Genomic DNA, 18,243 nt, shown 5'->3' on the forward strand with positions numbered 1-18,243 from the left:
TGTACACTTAGTGGTATTGGAACATTTGCAAAGGAGAAGAAGTTGGAGTTGAAGTGGATCAACTCGGCGAAGAAATGGAGACGAAAGGAGGTCCCTGGAAGTGATCGGACGCAGTCCTTGGCAGGACCTATGCGTCCGGTCAGTGTAGGCTGAGAGGCGCGGTCTCGGTCTTGATGACCAGACGCTGGCACCTGCTGGTGATCGAACGCGACGCTCGCGCTGTTCATGGTCTGACAAGTGAACGATAGACTGTCCGTGCTTGGGTGGCGGATTGTCCGCCGGCTAAATTCGGTGGCAGGCACTGAAGGACCGGACTCAGGTGTTGCGTCCGATCGTGACTCACCTAACGCGTCCGGTCGCAGTTTAGAGGCTCCGGGAGCTCTTTGGAGTCGACCTGACTCAGGTGGTGGCGCAGCGTCAGGTGGCGTGTCGGCGCGTCCGGTCAGATGGTGGCCAAGCACTGGCATGCACGATCTGACGTGTCGTGGCAGCATCCGGTCGGGGCTCGACGCGTCCGGTCATCACTTGACCGTTGGCGTGCAGCTGCCGACCATTGAAGATCAACGCGTATGGTTGAATCCAGGCTGACACGTGGGCGGTGGATTGTGACCGAACGCTGGCCGGGTGCGTCCGACCAAGGTGATCTGCACGTCCAGTCGCATCGCAGAAAAGCCCAATGAAGGGGTAACGGCTAGTTTAGCCCGTGGGGCTATAAATAAAAGTGTTGGCTAGCCTTTGACCAGGAGCTGAGCACCCTTGAGTTTTGGTGGCTTGTGTAGGTGTGCTTGGGAGCCCTCTAACTCACTTGAGCTTTGATAGTGTTCATCGGATCGAGTGAGTGAGCGATTCTAGTGTGATTGCATTGTGAGGTTATATCGAGTGGCACTAGGTGATCGAGTTATAAGCCGGTGATGCTTGTTACTCTGGGAGGTTCCCACCTCCTAGACGGCTTGGTGGTGGTCTCCGTCGAAGCACGCAAAAAGTTTGTGCGTTGTTTCAGAGAAGGGATTATGAGGGGTATTGTGCTCACCCCGTAGGAGCTGCGAAGAGCAACTCTAGTAGAGCGAGACACAAAAGGCGACAAGTGGTCCGGCCAGGTCAAGTGCTAGAGCTTGTGGTAAGCGCTCTACGTGGGAGAGTGTGACTTGCGGGTCACCACTAGCAAGAGGACCGGCGGCAACCTTAGAGCTTGTCTCAACGGGGACTAGCGTGTTGGCAAGCACGTGAACCTTGGGATAAAAATCACCGTGTCAACATTGTCTTCATCATCCTCTCGGTGGTCTGCATTCCGCGCAACACAAGCTTGTATTTACATTTCATACATTGTGCTTATATAGTTGCTCTTGTGACTAGTTTAGCTTTAGTAGCTTGCTAGTTGCCTTCTTGCTTGTGTAGCCATAGAAGTAGCTCCCTTACGTGGCTAATTTAGTTTTAGTAACCTTGTTAGTCATATTTCTTAGTTTGTGTAGCTAAGTAATTTGCGCTCTCTAATTTAGCTTGTGTAGCCTTGTTATAGAGCATTACTAGTAAGCTTATGTGGCTTTGTGCTTTTGCTTACTAGATTGTGTAAGTGCTCCCCGGTTTGTTTGAAGTACTAGTTGCATAGGTTTGTGTGATCCTTGCAAGCTAGAATTAGATAGGTGAGCACTAGCTAGCCCGGTACCTTTGTTGTCTCTTTAGGATCTTTTATAAGGTGCTTGTGAACTTAGATAGAGGGGTGTCATCTTGGCTAGACCGATAGTTTTAATTCCGTATTTATTTCGGTTAGCCACCGCGATTATTTTTAGAAATGACTATTCACCCCCCTCTAGTCCACCATCGCGACCATACAACCGTCCACATGTCCTATGTTTGAACCACCGCCGTGCGATCCCAATGGCTAGTCAGCCACGCCTGCGCGGTTAAAGTGCGATCGGACGCACACGAAGAACGACTAGACGCGCCGACCTCGTGTCAGGTCCTCGCATGCCTGCGCGCCTGCAGCCCACGACCGGATGCGCCGCTCCCTGTGGTTACCCAGCGTTAGATCGAGTCCAGTAAGTATCCAGAGAGGAATTTTGCTGACCGGACGCGTCCGATCACATAGACCGGACGCGCCTCAGCGTTCGTTCCTCTCTGGCTCATCTCCAGCGCGCCAAAATTCACTTGCGTCAGCGTACGTCAGCAGGGACCGGGCACATCCCCTGCGCGTCCGATCCAACGTGCCACTCAGGGTCCGGTCAGAAACCCTAGCACCGCAGCCTCTGCTCTGATGACCGGACGCGCAGGTCCAGCGTCCGGTTTCGATCACAGGAAACAGAGCATCCTCGCCTCCACACTTCACCAAACGTCACCATCCTTGATTCAAAGTGCTAACCACCAAGTGTATCACCTTATGCACATGTGTTAGCATATTTTCACAAATATTTTCAAGGGTGTTAGCACTCCCTAGAGTCTAAATGCATATGCAATGAGTTAGAACATCTAGTGGCACTTTGATAACCGTATTTCGATACGAGTTTCACCCCTCTTAATAGTATGGCTATCTATCCTAAATGTGATCACACTCGCTAAGTGTCTCGATCATCAAAACACAAAAGCTCCTATCAATTATACATTTGCCTTAAACTTTTTGTTTTTCTCTTTCTTCTTTTCTAAACCCGAGCACTTGATCACCATGGCCATCACTACCTTCATGATCATCATCATTTGCTCCACTACTCGGAATGTGCTACCTTATCTCATGATCACTTAGAGCAATAGGTTAGTACATATGATTTCATTAATTCACCAAAATCAAACTAGAGCTTTCAGAGGGAGAGCGACCTCCTGCCGGACTCCACAGCTATATACATGCTGCCTAGTCATATGTCACAGTCCTGCAATATTGTAATGTGCTAGTGCAGGGCCGTCCCGGGAAAATTAGAGGCCCTGTACGATACTAAGAAATGAGGCCTATTAGCCTAGAAAAAAAAACTAAATATACGATATTATAAAGCATGCAGTATGTTGCAATAAAATATATATCAAGATTCAAGAATGATACCTATATTACATACCTATATTCCTCAACTTCAACATTATTTTCTGGAGGATCTATAGGATCATTATCAATATTATTGTCAATCGCCTGCCCCTCCTCAAGCAGGGCCCCTGCCTCAAGTGTTGGATTATCAGACGACACTTGTGACTGTTTTGTAACAAATCTATCCATAGCTCCTTGCTGAGATTGGACTAATTCCTCTATTCTTTGTTTCTTCTTACGCTTTTGAAAACCTGATTCAAATTTTCTAGAACGATTTGTAGAAGACATGGCTTCAATCTTTGAATGCTATTCCAGTAGGTGTCTAGATCAAAAGATAAAAAAAACAAAATTTAGAGATCGATCAACTACTTATTATTGTTCGCGGCTACCAGTGAATGAATTGAAAAATAAATATGAATAATTTATATTACCTTCAGGGCCTTAGCGCCTCGCTCTCGCTGTTGCGGTTGCAGCTAGATCGTCACGGCTCACGCCCTGTCACTCGCGAAACGCTGCCGGCGGCCGGTACGGCGTCAGGCGATGGCGGCGACACGAGACGAGACGTCGAGAGGTAGTACGTGAGACCTAAGATTTGCGATCTGATTCAGTTGGGGAATTGGGATCGGCAACATTGCCAACTGAACAGCGGCCGGGCAACAAGCCATTGTTTATTGGGCTTTGGTCAATTGTTGTACACGTCGCTTTGCTAATGGGCCAAAGGCCAAAGCTACTGCTGTACGTTCTTATTTACCAAGCAATACATATATACGTATATATACTCTATATATATTTGGAGGCCCCTGAAAAGTGGAGGCCCTGTACCGTCGCACACGTTGCACGTGCCAAGGGACGGCCCTGGCTAGTGCTATTCCTATTTTCGGTCGTACCGGAAATAAATATCAGGTCAAACACTGTATGAGTTTAAATTCTTTGGAACACAAAATAAACAAGCACTCTAGGAGTTCAAATTCTTTGGAGCCCAAAATAAACTAAAGGCTCATGTTGCTTCTCCACCCCGACCTAGTTTTATGATTACAATACATTATAGACACCACGCTTCTTTTTTCCACTCAACACCTTTGAGATTGAGAGCCAAATTCTCCAAAAGCTAAACTCTAGTGGTTAAAAACCTGAGCAAGAGATAACAGGCAGGCCTAAACCTTTTTTTTTTTTGAAGTGTTCTGTACATGCTCCATTACCGAACAGTATGGGCTAAAATAGGAACAGATCAATAAAACTTCCAACTGTTGAAACAACAGCAACATGGGTCATGGAATTCTCCATCAGATATAGAATTATTTGCTATGTTCTCCCTAATCCTGAACCTATAATGAGCCTATAGTACGAGAGATAACAGTCTATAACAATGATGTATATAATAGTGATGTTGTGAACATCAAGCTTGTAGTGTTTTTTTTGTAATAGTACAATATACATTTATACTTATATTATTGTGGTATTATTTTTTTCTGTTGCAACGCACGAACATTCATCTAGTAAAACTAAAACTCAAATTCGGTCCTAGCTTTTTAATAGTATTATCTGAAGTGTTTCTGATCACGGAAAAGACAATGTGTGCAGCATACACTCCTTAACATGTTATACACTATAAATATTATTTTTTCTAAAATCAGTATGTCGAGAAATGTATAAAAAAGCGTTGTCCATCTGTCATGTCAAGTCAATAGTCAATGCACGCGACTGTCAATGCACACGGCGAAGGGACCTATGGTCCAATGGTAGGACTATCCAGTGGGACGATATCAACCTTGTTGATCGCACTTTTTTCTAGAATTTTTAGGTACACATGCGTGCGTGTTCGGTGGTACCACGCGTTTCCTGCGCACTAGAGGCAACGTCTCTCAATCTTTTATTTACGTGTGTACGGACACGCACACTGCGTATGGTGTGAGTGTTTAGGGTTTTTTTTTACCGAAAAGACCGTGGGGGAGATCCCCACGGCGTGTAGGTTGTGGAGCTGATTGATTGGCTACCAATTTTTGTTCAACCAAAATTATGATAAGCCAGGACTAAGGCTTGCTAAAATTAAGGCCGTCAAAGTTAAGGTAAAAAAATATAGGTGTGCATTTGGTTGACTGTCAAAACCAAGGCTTATCAATTTTCTTTTTTATACAGTTTAAGAATCTTCTAGAGACTTGTCAAAACTTTATCAATAAATATTGATGTGTCAATTCTTTGACAATAAACCAAGAATTGAAAGCCAACTGATCAGCCCTGTGTGCATCCAAGTTTTACCAATCAAAAAATAGTCAATGCACGCGCGCGCGGAAGCCACGCATCGTGCAAGTATACCCCAAACTCCCACCGAAACCGCAATCGAGTCGAGACTCGAGAGTGCAAAACACAAGAGTCACAAACACGTCAACTTCCCCTTCTCCGATCCCCCAACCGGCCGACTGCCCAACCCTAACCCTAGTCCCATCGCGGCCGCCGCGATGCTCTGCTCGCCGGGCAATTCGCCCCGCCGCCTCTCGCCATCGCCGACACCCGCACCCTCCACCCCTCGCCCGGCCTCCCCGACCACCTCCACCGCCTCCGCCTCTTCGAAGCGCCGCCGGCCGGAGGTGCTCAACGAGGACACCTACGTCGACGCCATCGAGCGCATCATCGAGCGGGACTTCTTCCCGGACCTCCCCCGCCTCCGCGACCGCCTCGATTGGCTCCAGGCTGTGCGGTCCCGCGACCCGCTCATCCTCCGCGATGCGCAGCTCAAGATCCTGGACCGCCGCCGCCGCCGCGTCCAGCGCCGTGGGACGGGGCCCGTCCCCACACCGACACCGGCCACCTCCACTGCGCTCCGCTCCCCGTCCTTCCTCACCACCCCCGCCGGATCCGTTGCCGGCGGCGTGGGAGCACCCGAGGAGGAGGACGACGACGTCGCGGACGCGCTCTCCCTCGACGGCTTCTTCCGCCGCTTCACCAGCGAGGACAACGAGTCCTTCTCTCGCATTCTAGACAAGGTAAACCAACGCCGCCGCGAGCGCTATGCCCACCTACTGGAGCCTGCCGAGGCGGGGAATAAACCATTGTTGGAGGACGCCAAGCTCGATAGGATAACAGATGGGTATGGTACATCAGGGCAACCACCGAGTACACTTGAAGGCGCCAAGTTCGTGGCAAAGAACCTGCTCATGTATTACCCGGCTGACCGTGGGGAAGCGCCTCTCACAGAGGAGGAGCGTGCAGAGCGTATCAAGGGGATGACCAAGGAGATAGACAAATCAAACACTAGGTTACATGGCAGAGCCACGGCTGATGATGCAAGGCCCAAGGAGGAGGAGGCTGCCATATTGTATGCACCAGTTGCAGGCTCTACTCCAGGAGGGATGGCTTACCATGATCCTGACAAGTTGAAGAAGTATGATTTGGAGGATCTGAGGAAGACGCCGAACCCTTTCTACCTTGAGTCAGACAAAAAGGCCGACAATGGGTATAGTTTTGTGAGGACACCATCACCGGCACCTGGTGTGGATGAGTCGCCGTTCATGACATGGGGTGAGATTGATGGAACGCCGCTGAGGCTGGACCCTGATGAGACACCAGGTGGTAGTGAGAGAGCACATTTCAAGATCCCACCACCTCCTGCTCGTGATGTCAAGGCGCACCTGCTTTCAAGGGATGCTGCTAGGAAAATAAAGGAGCGTTCTAAGATCTTCCATAGGCCGCCCTTGCCATCCCCTGCGAGGGGAGGCAGTGCAAGCCCCAGAACCCTCTCACCAGCTGCACAAAAATTTGTGAGGAATGCCATCTCAAAGTCGGCAAAGTCCTCAAACACCATTGATGAATCACTCCGTGCAAGCTACAGAGGTTCAACCCCATCTGCAAGCACTCCCAAGACAAGGTTTTCAAGAGGCCTCGCATCGCGATCTCCAGTCAACAAGGCAGGGTTCCACCCCTCCCTGGTGATTTTTAGTAAGCCTCTTAATGTTATTTCAGAAAATGGATAAATGACCCATCCTGTACTGTAACAAATTGTATAATGATGACAGATTGGAAGTGATACTTATTTACTTTCAATTTCTGAGCCACCCTTACCATATCACTGTCATGAGCATATCTTTGCATGCTAAGTTCGAACATGCACTTCAATTTTCAACGGTTTAACATCTGTTTTAAAGGCTTAGGCATCTGGGCAGACCCAGCTCGCCCTTTTGTCGCCTTGTTGCCTTTGGAACAATGGGTTTAACAAAAACTATCATGGCATTGAAATACATGGTAAATTCCCTCCTGTTGAACGCCTATCATTTTCAGCTAAACATTCTAGATCAATGGCCCTTGATATGAGAACAAGCTAGGATACAAAAAAAAGTACCTAGTAGCTAGGGCTCTTGATTTTGTTGAACGAAAATCCTTGTGATTTACTATGTGTCATTCATGCTCTCCGATGTGAGCACATATTCTGCATCAGGATTCTTTATGTTGAGAAATGGGAATTGGATAATATTAGTGATGATTATTTGATACCCCCTGTAGATATGCAGCTCGGTTGGGATGATAATCAATCTTAATTCGCATACGTGTTACAAATGCTGGTGATTAGTCGGCGGGCATCTCTTAGTTGATCTGTTGTGTTTCAGTCTGTCGGCTACAAGCAAGCAATGTTCCATAATAGCTAGCTAGCCTGATTACTTTTAAATTAGACAACTATTATTTTCAGCTTGGTTTGGTCAACCAGCATATACACTGAACTGAATACCAACAGTTTCTTTTGATTTTTGAATGGGGATACTCACTTCTTCAATAGACAGCTTACTTGACATTTGAATTTGAACAAGGGAAGAAGATGTCTCCTACGCACGCACAGGTTTTTTTTTCTTCCAGACTAGTTCTACGCCAGTTATTTTATCCTGTGGATTGAATCATAGTTGATCTTCTTTTGTTGCCAAAAGCAGAGGTTTTATGTTTAAATATAGGCATTTAAGTAACCTAACTCCATTAGCAACAACATCCTTTGGCATATAGTCATTATTAATTGTTAGTGTGAACTTTTCATGTCAACGCGTGCTTTTTGTGCCTCGATTATCTTTTCACTATCGGCTCAGCAACATCTGCTCCCAACTTCCTATACACTGCATGTCAACAGCAACCTCATGTAGGTCATGGTAGGTGTGCCTTGAGTTCTAGTCATAGACAAGACGATCGCAGCCAAATACAATGACACCGCCTATGGCTGTTAGCGCTCCTTTGTGACAAAAATTCTGCGGAGTGATATCCAAGTAACACACCTCTATCTCCCTTTCGAAGGAAAGAAGGAAAGGAAAGAAAATAAAACCTCTTTTAGCCCGGCTCGTGACACCAAGAGTCAAGCTATAGATATTTTTTGCTCGTTTTCTCGACCAGCAAGCTTGTGGTGGGCTGAAAAAGTGATAGTTCAGCTTAATACTGTTTCTGTTGTCGCTTCTCTGTGGCACGGACTCGAGCCGCGTTGACACAGAGAGGCGTATGGGGGGGAAAATGGCCCGGCATAGATGAGTTGAGGTTGACATGACTCATGCCTACACCATAAAAAGACATACAAGAGATTCCCGTTAGTATTATAGCAGTGAAGCCGATATTTCTTTTACGGATTTCCAGTCCGAAGTACACCAGAAATAGTTGGATTAATAGCCCGTGATATGTCATGTGTGCATCCGTCTCCGGCACGCAGGTGTGTCCCCGTGGCCTAAGTTTTTATTAGGTCAAAAGAAAAAAAAATGGAGACCAACCTCATGCCGGACACTCCACAGCTATATACATGCTGCCTAGTCATATGTCGCAGTCCTGCACTTTTGTAATGTGATCGAGTCTATTAATATTTTTACGCCGTACCTGAAAAATATCAGGTCAAACACTCTTGAGTTCAAATTCTCTGGAGCCCAAAATAAACAAACACTCTAGGAGCTCACACTCTTTGGAGCCCAAAATAAACTAACGTAGAAGCAGCCTATTTGAATGAAGGCTCATGTTGCTTCTCCAATCAGACCTAGTTTTAGGATAACAATACACTATAGACATCACTCTTCTTTCCACTTAGCAACTTTGGGATTGAGAGCCAAGTTCTTCAAAAGCTAAACTCTAGTCTAGTGGTTAAAAACCTGGGCAAGAGATAACAGGCAGGCCTAACATGGACCTTAGCGTTCTGTACATGCTCCATTACCGAACAGGATGGGCTAAGATAGGAACAGATCAACAAAGCTTCCAACTGTTGAAACAACTGCAACATGGGTCATGGAATTCTCCATCAGATATAACATTTGCAGGCACCAACATGACATGCTCTGTCATCACTGCATCATCAGATTGGAGAAGTAGGCGATAAAATAATTTATGAACGCAAATCGGAGAAATTACCCAAAATAAAAATGTACATCAACCCAGATGGCAATAGGGGGTGCAAAAACTGCTGCCGTTTCTCAAAATTTGGTATAACACAACTCACAACACAACAGGCGGTGCGACAGTTTTCGTCAGGAAAAACACAGCCTACACAACACTCTTTTTGCCCCTATACCAACTAGTTCACTGGAAGTACCTTGCAAAATTTCAGGCCCAGACAGCAGAACGGTCTATGATTTGGGGAGAAATGCCAAAATAAGAAAATAGAACCCTGTATTTCCTTCTTAGGATAAACTATTTTGGGATGAATTCCCCTGCATCTTAGATATAATACAATGAATAAGGATGCCACCATGGTTGCCAGACTTGGTAAAGATAATGCCGCAGTAATACATCTGCAAAGCACAAGGGTAAGTTATGATAAATTGCATGTAGCCAAAATAAACTGAACTGAGAAATAAGAGTGAAATCGCACTATTTTCTTCAGTGGTGGTGTAAAAGCAAACAATGCATTTAGCCAATTGTGTTACACCCAGCTAAAAGAGGCATTAGGGTCACAAATTCACAAATCTAAAGCCAGACAATGCATGTAGCAGTGTGCTTCTGCTAAAGGGCGTACCCAGTGCAGAGAGCTCCCGCTCTGTGCAGGGTCTGGGGAAGGGTGTCAGTGGCAAGCCTTACCCTCGCCTGTGCAATGCGAGGAGACCGCGACTCGAACCCGGGACCTTCCGATCACAGGCGGTAAGACTCTACCGCTTACACCAGGCCCGCCCTTCACACATATTGAACTACTCGAATTGAATGCTCAGAACGACAGGAAAAGTACCCGAGAAGATGCATAGGAACAACAAAACACACCTTGGAGAGTTATAACCAAAAGAGATAGGTAAAAAAAGGTAGATAGCTTGAAATGCATTAGAGGCAAGAGATTACCTTCCAATCTCAGAAATGGTAGCTCTATGTACATTGATGGCACAACTAGCCTGCAAATTATAAGGAATTATGCCAAAAAAATCAGAAAAGAATACAGAAAGCAAAATAAGAAACAAAAGGATAGTAATAACTACCTATAATTGAATAACACAGTCGAGTCTTTTGGTGGAGAACATATTGAAAATGAAAGAATGATGCTATCTGAAAACAAGACTCCCATTCCCTTGTGGTCTTATCTTCTCAACAAGCGATTGATAAAATGACCTGAATGCCTTGATATCATTTCCCTGTCGAAACAGAAAGGCACACATTACAACAAGAAACAGTCTTTTTAATCAATCCAAAAGAAAATTGCTATTTAAGATCCCACAAGTCAGCAACTTCTCACAATTCCACCTAACAATGAAATAGCCAAAAAGAACATAGGGCAAACAGTAGATGGGCTACTCATTCACTCAATTAACATTGAACTGAAGTTATTAATGTTCACTGCGCAAACCACCATTTGTTTTGTGATCCTTGCTGACAAGCATCCGATTATCAATATTCAACAGCACAGAAACAAAGTTTACCCACATCTGAGTTCACTAATTTAAGAAAAACTGATCCATATGGTAATGTCAAGCATCATATCAAGACAAATGTCAAACCAAGTGAGGTTAAAGAGAGAAGTAGCATACCTTCAACTTCTGGTAGTACTGTTCAGCTAGGTCCGGTGGGCAGTGAACTTCAGGAAGACCTTTTGCTACAAAGTTCACAATGAAATCCTCCCCAAATCTTTCATACATAATCTTCTGGGCCAGCACAATTTCACCAAAAAGGACAAGCTATAAAGAAAGAAACAAGTCAAATGAATGAAGCTGTTGAAGAAAAGTATCAATCCACCAGCCAAAAATACACTCACAATGCTGTTAAATTGAGAAAACAGGCATTCTGAGGGCCTGTTTGGATAAACTATGGCTAGCTAGTTGGCTAACAACCAGTTGAAGGCTTGGCTAAAAAAATTAGCCGACCTATGAGCCCTCCTGTTTGGATGCACTAGTGCTAATTTTAGCTAGCTAGCAATTAGCTCTTGTATCCAAACAGGCCCCAAATCAAACAAATGCATTAAGGTGTGTATGGTAGCCGGTAGGTTACCATGCCACAGATTCTTTGGGTGTGTGTGTGTGTGGGGGGGGGGGGGGGGGGGGGGGGATTTAACCCTAGTTAACTTAAGTTATTAGACAGTGGTTCAGGCCCTCACTGATTTCACCCTTTTGTGAGACTAGCACTGGGCACAAAGCTACCTATAAATCCTATCAACATTTACGGAAGCTACTATGATTCAAACAAAGCCAAATACAAAGGGCAAATAGCCATGTGGAGGTCCATTTTCATCAACACAGAAAATGTAAGCATTGCCACTTCCCATAGTAGCTAGGTGACATATCTTACCGAGTTCGCATCGCGTAAATCAAATGATTTATCAAGAACACTGTATAAACAGCAATTAGTAGCAAACTTCTCAATCATAAATACTCGGAAGCCAGGAAGCTGAGGAAACAAGAGAGTAACAAAGGAAGAACCATGTGAGCAATGAGCAATCCAACTCAATGTCAAGTAATGATAGTTAAAAAAATCATGACATAACAGGATTACCTTATCTTCAGAGTTAGAGCACCAGTCCTTTACAAGATTCACGAAAATCTGTACACATGCCTAAGAAACCATGGCCAAGGTGTGAGTAAATGGTGTCCACAGCTTAACTTATAGTCAAGCTCGAGAATGCAGATAGATTTAAAAGAAGATAAAAATCAAGTTAAACCAAAATCCTCACCTTGCGTAGGAGTATATCTTTATGTTTGCATGAGGTAAATAAAAGCAACTGCATTATGGTCTCCAGATACTGCCTAGAGCTAGGAGTAAGGAGAACTGTAGAAAGATCATGCGTTGCCATAGCATGCAAGAATGTGTATAATGTCCTCTGCAGCTCTTGCAGTTCTCGCATTTCCTGTAGTGGTGAGACGAAAATATATTACAAAAAGAAATATATCCTGTACGGCTGTACCTGGACAACCCTATCCACCTAAGCTAATGGAATTCATGCCAAACAAACAAGTAAATAGATAAGAACTTATATTGGGCAACAGCCTATCACACTAGCCATACCACGTAAAGTGGAGTACGTATCACGTCACTTTTATTCCTTTAGTGAGTATTGAGAATCGTGCAAGAAATATTTGCTTTGTTGAACTGTATTGCATTTGCCACATGTTATAGCTAGAGTTGCATTATCATAAGTAGGAAAACATAAAAAAATAGCAAATAATTTAGTATATCCCCAAGGTTAGCACATTTCAAAGGCATTAGCATCCTTGCAATATGGAGACAAGCAGAAACATAAAAAAAAGTATACTAAGTATAAGCAGCTAGAAAATAAAGTAAAATACACAGTGGCCTGTTTACAGAGGCAATCAACATTACCTCGGTATTGCTTGCAGGACCGGCTGAAAATGCATCTTGTGATAATATCACAGACAAATGACTTGCAATAGTAGGAAAGACTTCCTCCAATATGGCGCTAGCCGACGATTTAAATTTGCAGATTATTTGGTTTACCAATACGAGAAATTCCACCATATCTTTAGCCTGTATGAAAATAATAATACTGTGAGAACTGAAATATGACGCAAGATAGAATTAACAATAAGATAGAAAAGGAGAAAGAAACAAGACAAACTAGAAGTCTTTCAAGGCTAATAACAGGCTAGAATCACACATTTTTAGTTGTGTTAACTGCCTTTAGGGAGATAGTTTGGTGACATGAAACAAGTGCCCTGCCCTAGTGATCACACCCGTAGTCTAAGCAGCCTAAGACAACCCCTGAATGAACTTTGCCTAAACTCAATTGTGCAGGAATGGTGCTTCTATTGTAGTTCAACCTGTGCTCCACATCAGTATAGTACTAATAATGGTGTTTCCCACTACAAAAGGCAAAAGAAGCAATGCTGGAACAAAGAAGCCAGTCAGGCAGCAAGTAACGGAACATAGGAGTCAGTCAGGCAGCGAGTGATGGAACTTACAAGAAAACAGACATATCTGAGTATGGCAGAGTCTAACAAACCATGAAGACAATGGGTGTTGTATTTATGTCCATGAGCAGAGAAAGAGGAAAACATGGGGGTAGAGCCGTAGAGGTGCAGAGGATTTGTTCCTATGCTTTTTGGCCACCAGAAAAATAAACACAAATACGTTCTCTAGTAACTTATTCTAATTTCTTTAGGGCAAGTAAGATTACTTTTAGGAGCACATTGAAATCTTCAGAATGGAAAGAGTGCTTTGTTATTAAGGCACTGCCTGAAATAGCAACATGCAGTTCACAAAGTAGAGAAGGGGTAATTAAGAAATTGCTAATGGCTATCTATGGCCTAATCCTGTGTGTGGCTAAATGGTCTAACTTTGTAATCAACAAGTTCGTTTTGGTTACCTTTCCATTTTAAAGGCTGAAAACCGATTTTTTTAAAACCATTAACACTATTATTTATACAGCAAGACTCTCTCAAGCAGAAAACCAAGAAAACAGAGGCTTGCCATTAAAATATAATTGAAATACCTCGTTATCAAGAAGCAATTGTCTCAGTGCGATTGGAATACATGGAAGCACTGAGATACCTAATATCTCGATCATACGATGCAGAAATGATATGACCTGCATTTCAGCATATGAAGAAGTTATGGAATGGTTAATCATGTTATCAAAGCATGGAAGTAACGAAGATGCTTAAGGAACAGGTTCAGATTTACCTTAGATCGCAGAGGTCTCACGCTAGGAAATGAAACAAGGACTTGCAAAACTACATCAAGGGTCTGGGAGAAGATGATAAAAACAATTTATATCAGAATAAAGGGCAGAATGAAGACCTGCAGATGTGGAGGCTACTTAAACAGGTAGTAATTGAGGGCTAAAAACTGATTCCACCACTGGCGTATCAGAGCAACGAACTTCTAGGACTGATCTAGGTTGGAAGTTTGCTGGGGTTGCCTAGCGATATCACTTAGCTCAATCTAAAGATATCTGAGCTTGTACCGCATGGTTGGAGGCAAGAAAAGCAGAACCACCAATGACCTAGCCACCGATCAGTATATTAGAAGGTTTTATAAGCAGCTCTTTCTTAGCTTATATAACTGCACCGTAACCAACGTACACTCGTATAGGCTCAACTAGTAATACCAATGTAGGAACTCCGATTGGTTTCTCACAGGTCGGATCCAATAATAAATAGACTTTATGGTAAGGAGAACGAAGCTAGCAAAGCCAGGCAAAGAGAGTTCTTCTTGATAGGAAGTTGCATATACCAGATGCTCCATGGTAACAAGCCAGAACCATACAATACTGTGGAACATAGGCAAGTTCACAAAACTTACTTTCTTGAACATGACCCCAATAGCTGGCCTATTTACCATCACAAGGCGCTCATTAAAGCCCTAAAAAAGGCAGTGTACAGAAACAGTAAGTATGAGGTGTAAACAACTTCGTGCACAGAAGTAAGAATTATTACATGAGAATAAATCAACCACAAGCAGTTTCCCATAATGTCAATACCACATTTTAGAGAATGTTTTATACGCATCCTTGCAATGGTGGATGCAAATTACCTTGCTGACCATATTCAATGCAACAATAATTTGTTGAAGACTAATAGCTCTTGGTGATGATTCCTCAAGCCCTCGTGCTTTGGCATCCATAACAAGTGACTCAATCTGGGGGGTTGGGGGAATGTTACCCGCATCAGTAAGTCTCTCATGTTTTAGTGAAACTAATGCCATAATATTAAGCAAAAGGAAAATTAATCACCTGATGACAGAGAGGATTTAGAAGAGCAGTCAAGCACTGAGCCTGCTTCTCTGGTGATACCTCTTCAATGCCAATCAATAATCCAACAGCCTGAAATTAAACCATGAGTGACTGGTCCAAGTTAGTATTTCCACTGAACAAAACATAAACAAATAGGCACAGGTAAGTTAACCTATAGAGAAAAATAAACAATGCACCTCAAAAATTTGGCTGCCATCCTCTGAGCTGGGAAACTTAGTATCTTTATTTGCCCAATCCATAGAAGTGAATTGACTTAGTACATCTTGCAGGCTCTGCTAACTCACAGATACATAGTATTAGCTTTAGAATAGCATAAAAGTTATGTCTCTACCAACCAACAGAGATAAGGAAAGACCTGCAATATGGTATCCAGGTAAGGCACTAGCTTTGCCTTCAATGACTTGACTGCCCTCATGAATAAGTATCCTGCACGACGGCTCACGTGGGCATTCTGATGGTGTATTCCACGGTTATCCAAGAACACGCCAAGCAGGTGTGGTACATACTGCACATGCTCCTGCATGAACTTCATGTAGCGGGTAACTGTCTCCAGATACACCAATGCAACCAAGCGGTGTGTGTGACACGAGAACCTCGCAGAAAGGAGCATGGGCACAAGCTCCCCAAGCAGCCCTGCCCCAGTCCGAATCTCCTCCTCACCCACAGCTTCTCCAAGTCGGAAGAACAGGGTAAGAGCAACCTCAACATCCTCCACACTAGCTTCTGTAGACGAGAGAGCTGTCACAATCAACCCTCTTATGAACAGCTGAGCGGCAGCTGGTGCAACACGACAAATGCTCCGGAACAATACGATCAAATCTTTCCGATGCTCCGCCATGAGGTCCTCCTCCTCCTTCCCTATCTTGTCAAGCACGTCAAGATGCCCCCTATATACTGGATCAAGTGACATCTGCACCCGCACCACCTCCAAGATCCGTCCCAAGTGCCCCAACTGCTTCTCAGACGGTGCCTTCATTATGCTCACATAGCCAGATAAGAACTCAAGCACGGAACCAGAGTCCACATCTTCATCGTTACCGCTCTCTGCAGCTGCAAATACAGCTGGTAGCACCTCTTCCAGCATCTCCAATGCTGCAGCTCCATCAGCATCACTAGGACCAAGCCTGCGATGACATTCGAGAGCCTCGGCAGCATATGCTGTCACCAAGGGTGCCATCTTCAACCCACTGTCTGGGCTACCAAGCCCCTGCTGTGCAGCCAGGAGTGACCTCAACAATCCCACCTTCGCCCTTGAGTCCATCCTCTTCGATGCCACAGCAGAAAGGCACACCACCGCTGCAGCAGCAAGTGGAGGCGCGCTTCCCGGGGACATTGCAATGTCAAAGAGCAGAGGGACGAACACATCATTGGCGACTAGTCCGACATCGATCCACGAGATGCACCTGCGCGCCGCTTCAAGGGCCACCGCCGCAGCCGCAGGGTCGGCTGTACGGAGGGTCACGGCGGCGGTGTGCCAGTGGCTGGCGATCTGGGACACGCACTGCGCGCGCATGGAATCCTTCACCCGCATAGCGTCGGCGGCCTCGTCAGAACTGCGGGGGTACTCCTGGGAGAGCAGGTCGTCGTCGAGGGAGATTAGAACCCGCGCGAACATGTCCGTGGGGCCGGGCTGCGGCGGCGCGGGCGGGAGGAGGTCCAGGAAGTAGGAAGGGTAGACATGGGGGTAGTCCAGGCGGACGAGGAGCGCAACAAGCTGCGCGACCTTGTTGCGGAGGAAAGGCGGCGACGCGGCGTGAGAGGAAACCGCCAGCGAGAGGAGGGAGGAGCGGAGGAGCGCGATGTCGTCGGGGAGCACTATGCGGCGGCGGAGGAGCGCGTCGTGGAGGGACTGGAGGCACCAGAAGTGGACCTGCGCGTGCGGGGAGGAGGCGATGCCGGAGAGGCACAGGCGGAGGAGCGACGACGGCGGGGACTCGTTGCGGGCGCGGTCGCAGAAGGCGAGAGCCTCCGCGCGGACCGGACGCGGACGCCGCGGCGGCGGCGGGCGAGTCGGAGGCCAGCAGGATGGCCTGCTCGAGGTCGTCCATGGCGATGCGGGAGGAATAGGGGGGGGGGGGGGGGGGGGGGGGGGGGGGGGGGCGGGGGGGCGGAGGGGAGGAAGAGAGGGTTTGCTCCGCCGTGAGTCCGTGCTCCTTCCGTTGTTTGCGAGGATGGGTGGTTTCGCTGCTTGTTTTTGGGTTTGGCTCGCCGGTTTTATTATGGGTTTAAGGGCAGATTTTGGGTTTACAGCATTTTTTTTAAATGATCGTGAATTATTTACTGCTGACGGATTTAATGTAATAGAAAAATACTATTTTAATTTATAATCTGCGATCGTATATGAGCAAGCGAACATGCTTTTTGTTAGGCCTTTTTATTTCGCCATGTCCAAGTAAATATCATTCCACATTTCCATCTGATACATCGTAACATTATTTTGGTTTTCTTGATGTCTTTGTTTGCCTCATCTCGTTAGTACAAGTCAAACTCACTCCCAAACTCAACCCCCCTCCCCCGCAAAAGTAATAGAAAAATTTATGTTAGAACCATACACTCTTCCAGCTTCGGTTCTTGACCAAGCAAAAGGATCTCTCACCTAAAAATCAAATGAGTCTTGATATCATAAAGAATATAGTGTTAACCACACTTATTTTATTAGCGAATGTATACAAGTAATGGAGGTTATTTGGTTGCCTATTAGCATGCGTTACACTTAAACTTTCGCAGCCATCACAAAAAGTAGTCTTTGTTTGTTTATTGCGTTAAGTTTAATACGTCATACACAAAAACCTTTGCATAGCATGCCATTTCTCGCCACACTCTGGCGTGATTTTTTGCCGCTAGGCCTACGGCTTGGCAGGATGCGAACGACAACAAGCGTGCTTTTGTTCTCACCTAACCTAAAATAAGAGTTGGTGCTTTCAGTTCTATACGAAATATGTTATGGTTACGTGCATGAGGGGTAATTATTTGGCGCCAAACGGCAATAAGTAAAACATATTTGCATGGTAGCATATATAAGATTTTTATTAATTATATCATTGTTAAAACTTTTAGATGGCCTAAACAATAACAGTTGCGTATTTTTTTTTTACTAAAGTTGCCTTCACAACAT

The 18,243-nt window shown here is 45.2% G+C and overlaps 1 protein-coding gene and 1 pseudogene across 1 annotated transcript; one reads left to right on the plus strand and one right to left on the minus strand.

Moving 5' to 3' along the window:
• The first annotated feature begins 5,335 nt into the window (after positions 1–5,335).
• LOC136547211 (uncharacterized) lies at positions 5,336–7,053 on the plus strand. Its single transcript, XM_066539179.1, has one exon. It carries the CDS (start codon positions 5,461–5,463, stop codon positions 6,970–6,972), a length of 1,512 nt encoding a protein of 503 aa, XP_066395276.1. The 5' UTR covers positions 5,336–5,460; the 3' UTR covers positions 6,973–7,053.
• A 1,717-nt stretch (positions 7,054–8,770) lies between these two features.
• Positions 8,771–17,176, minus strand: LOC136542610 (exportin-T-like; annotated as a pseudogene).
• Positions 17,177–18,243: the final 1,067 nt, after the last annotated feature.

The sequence above is a fragment of the Miscanthus floridulus genome, chromosome 3 (genome assembly GCF_019320115.1).
Source record: "Miscanthus floridulus cultivar M001 chromosome 3, ASM1932011v1, whole genome shotgun sequence".
In the NCBI taxonomy this organism is placed as follows: Eukaryota; Viridiplantae; Streptophyta; class Magnoliopsida; order Poales; family Poaceae; genus Miscanthus; species Miscanthus floridulus.

Coding starts and splice junctions, on each gene's coding strand:
- LOC136547211 (XM_066539179.1), top strand. CDS start 5,461: ATGCTCTGCTCGCCGGGCAATTCGCCCCGCCGCCTCTCGCCATCGCCG.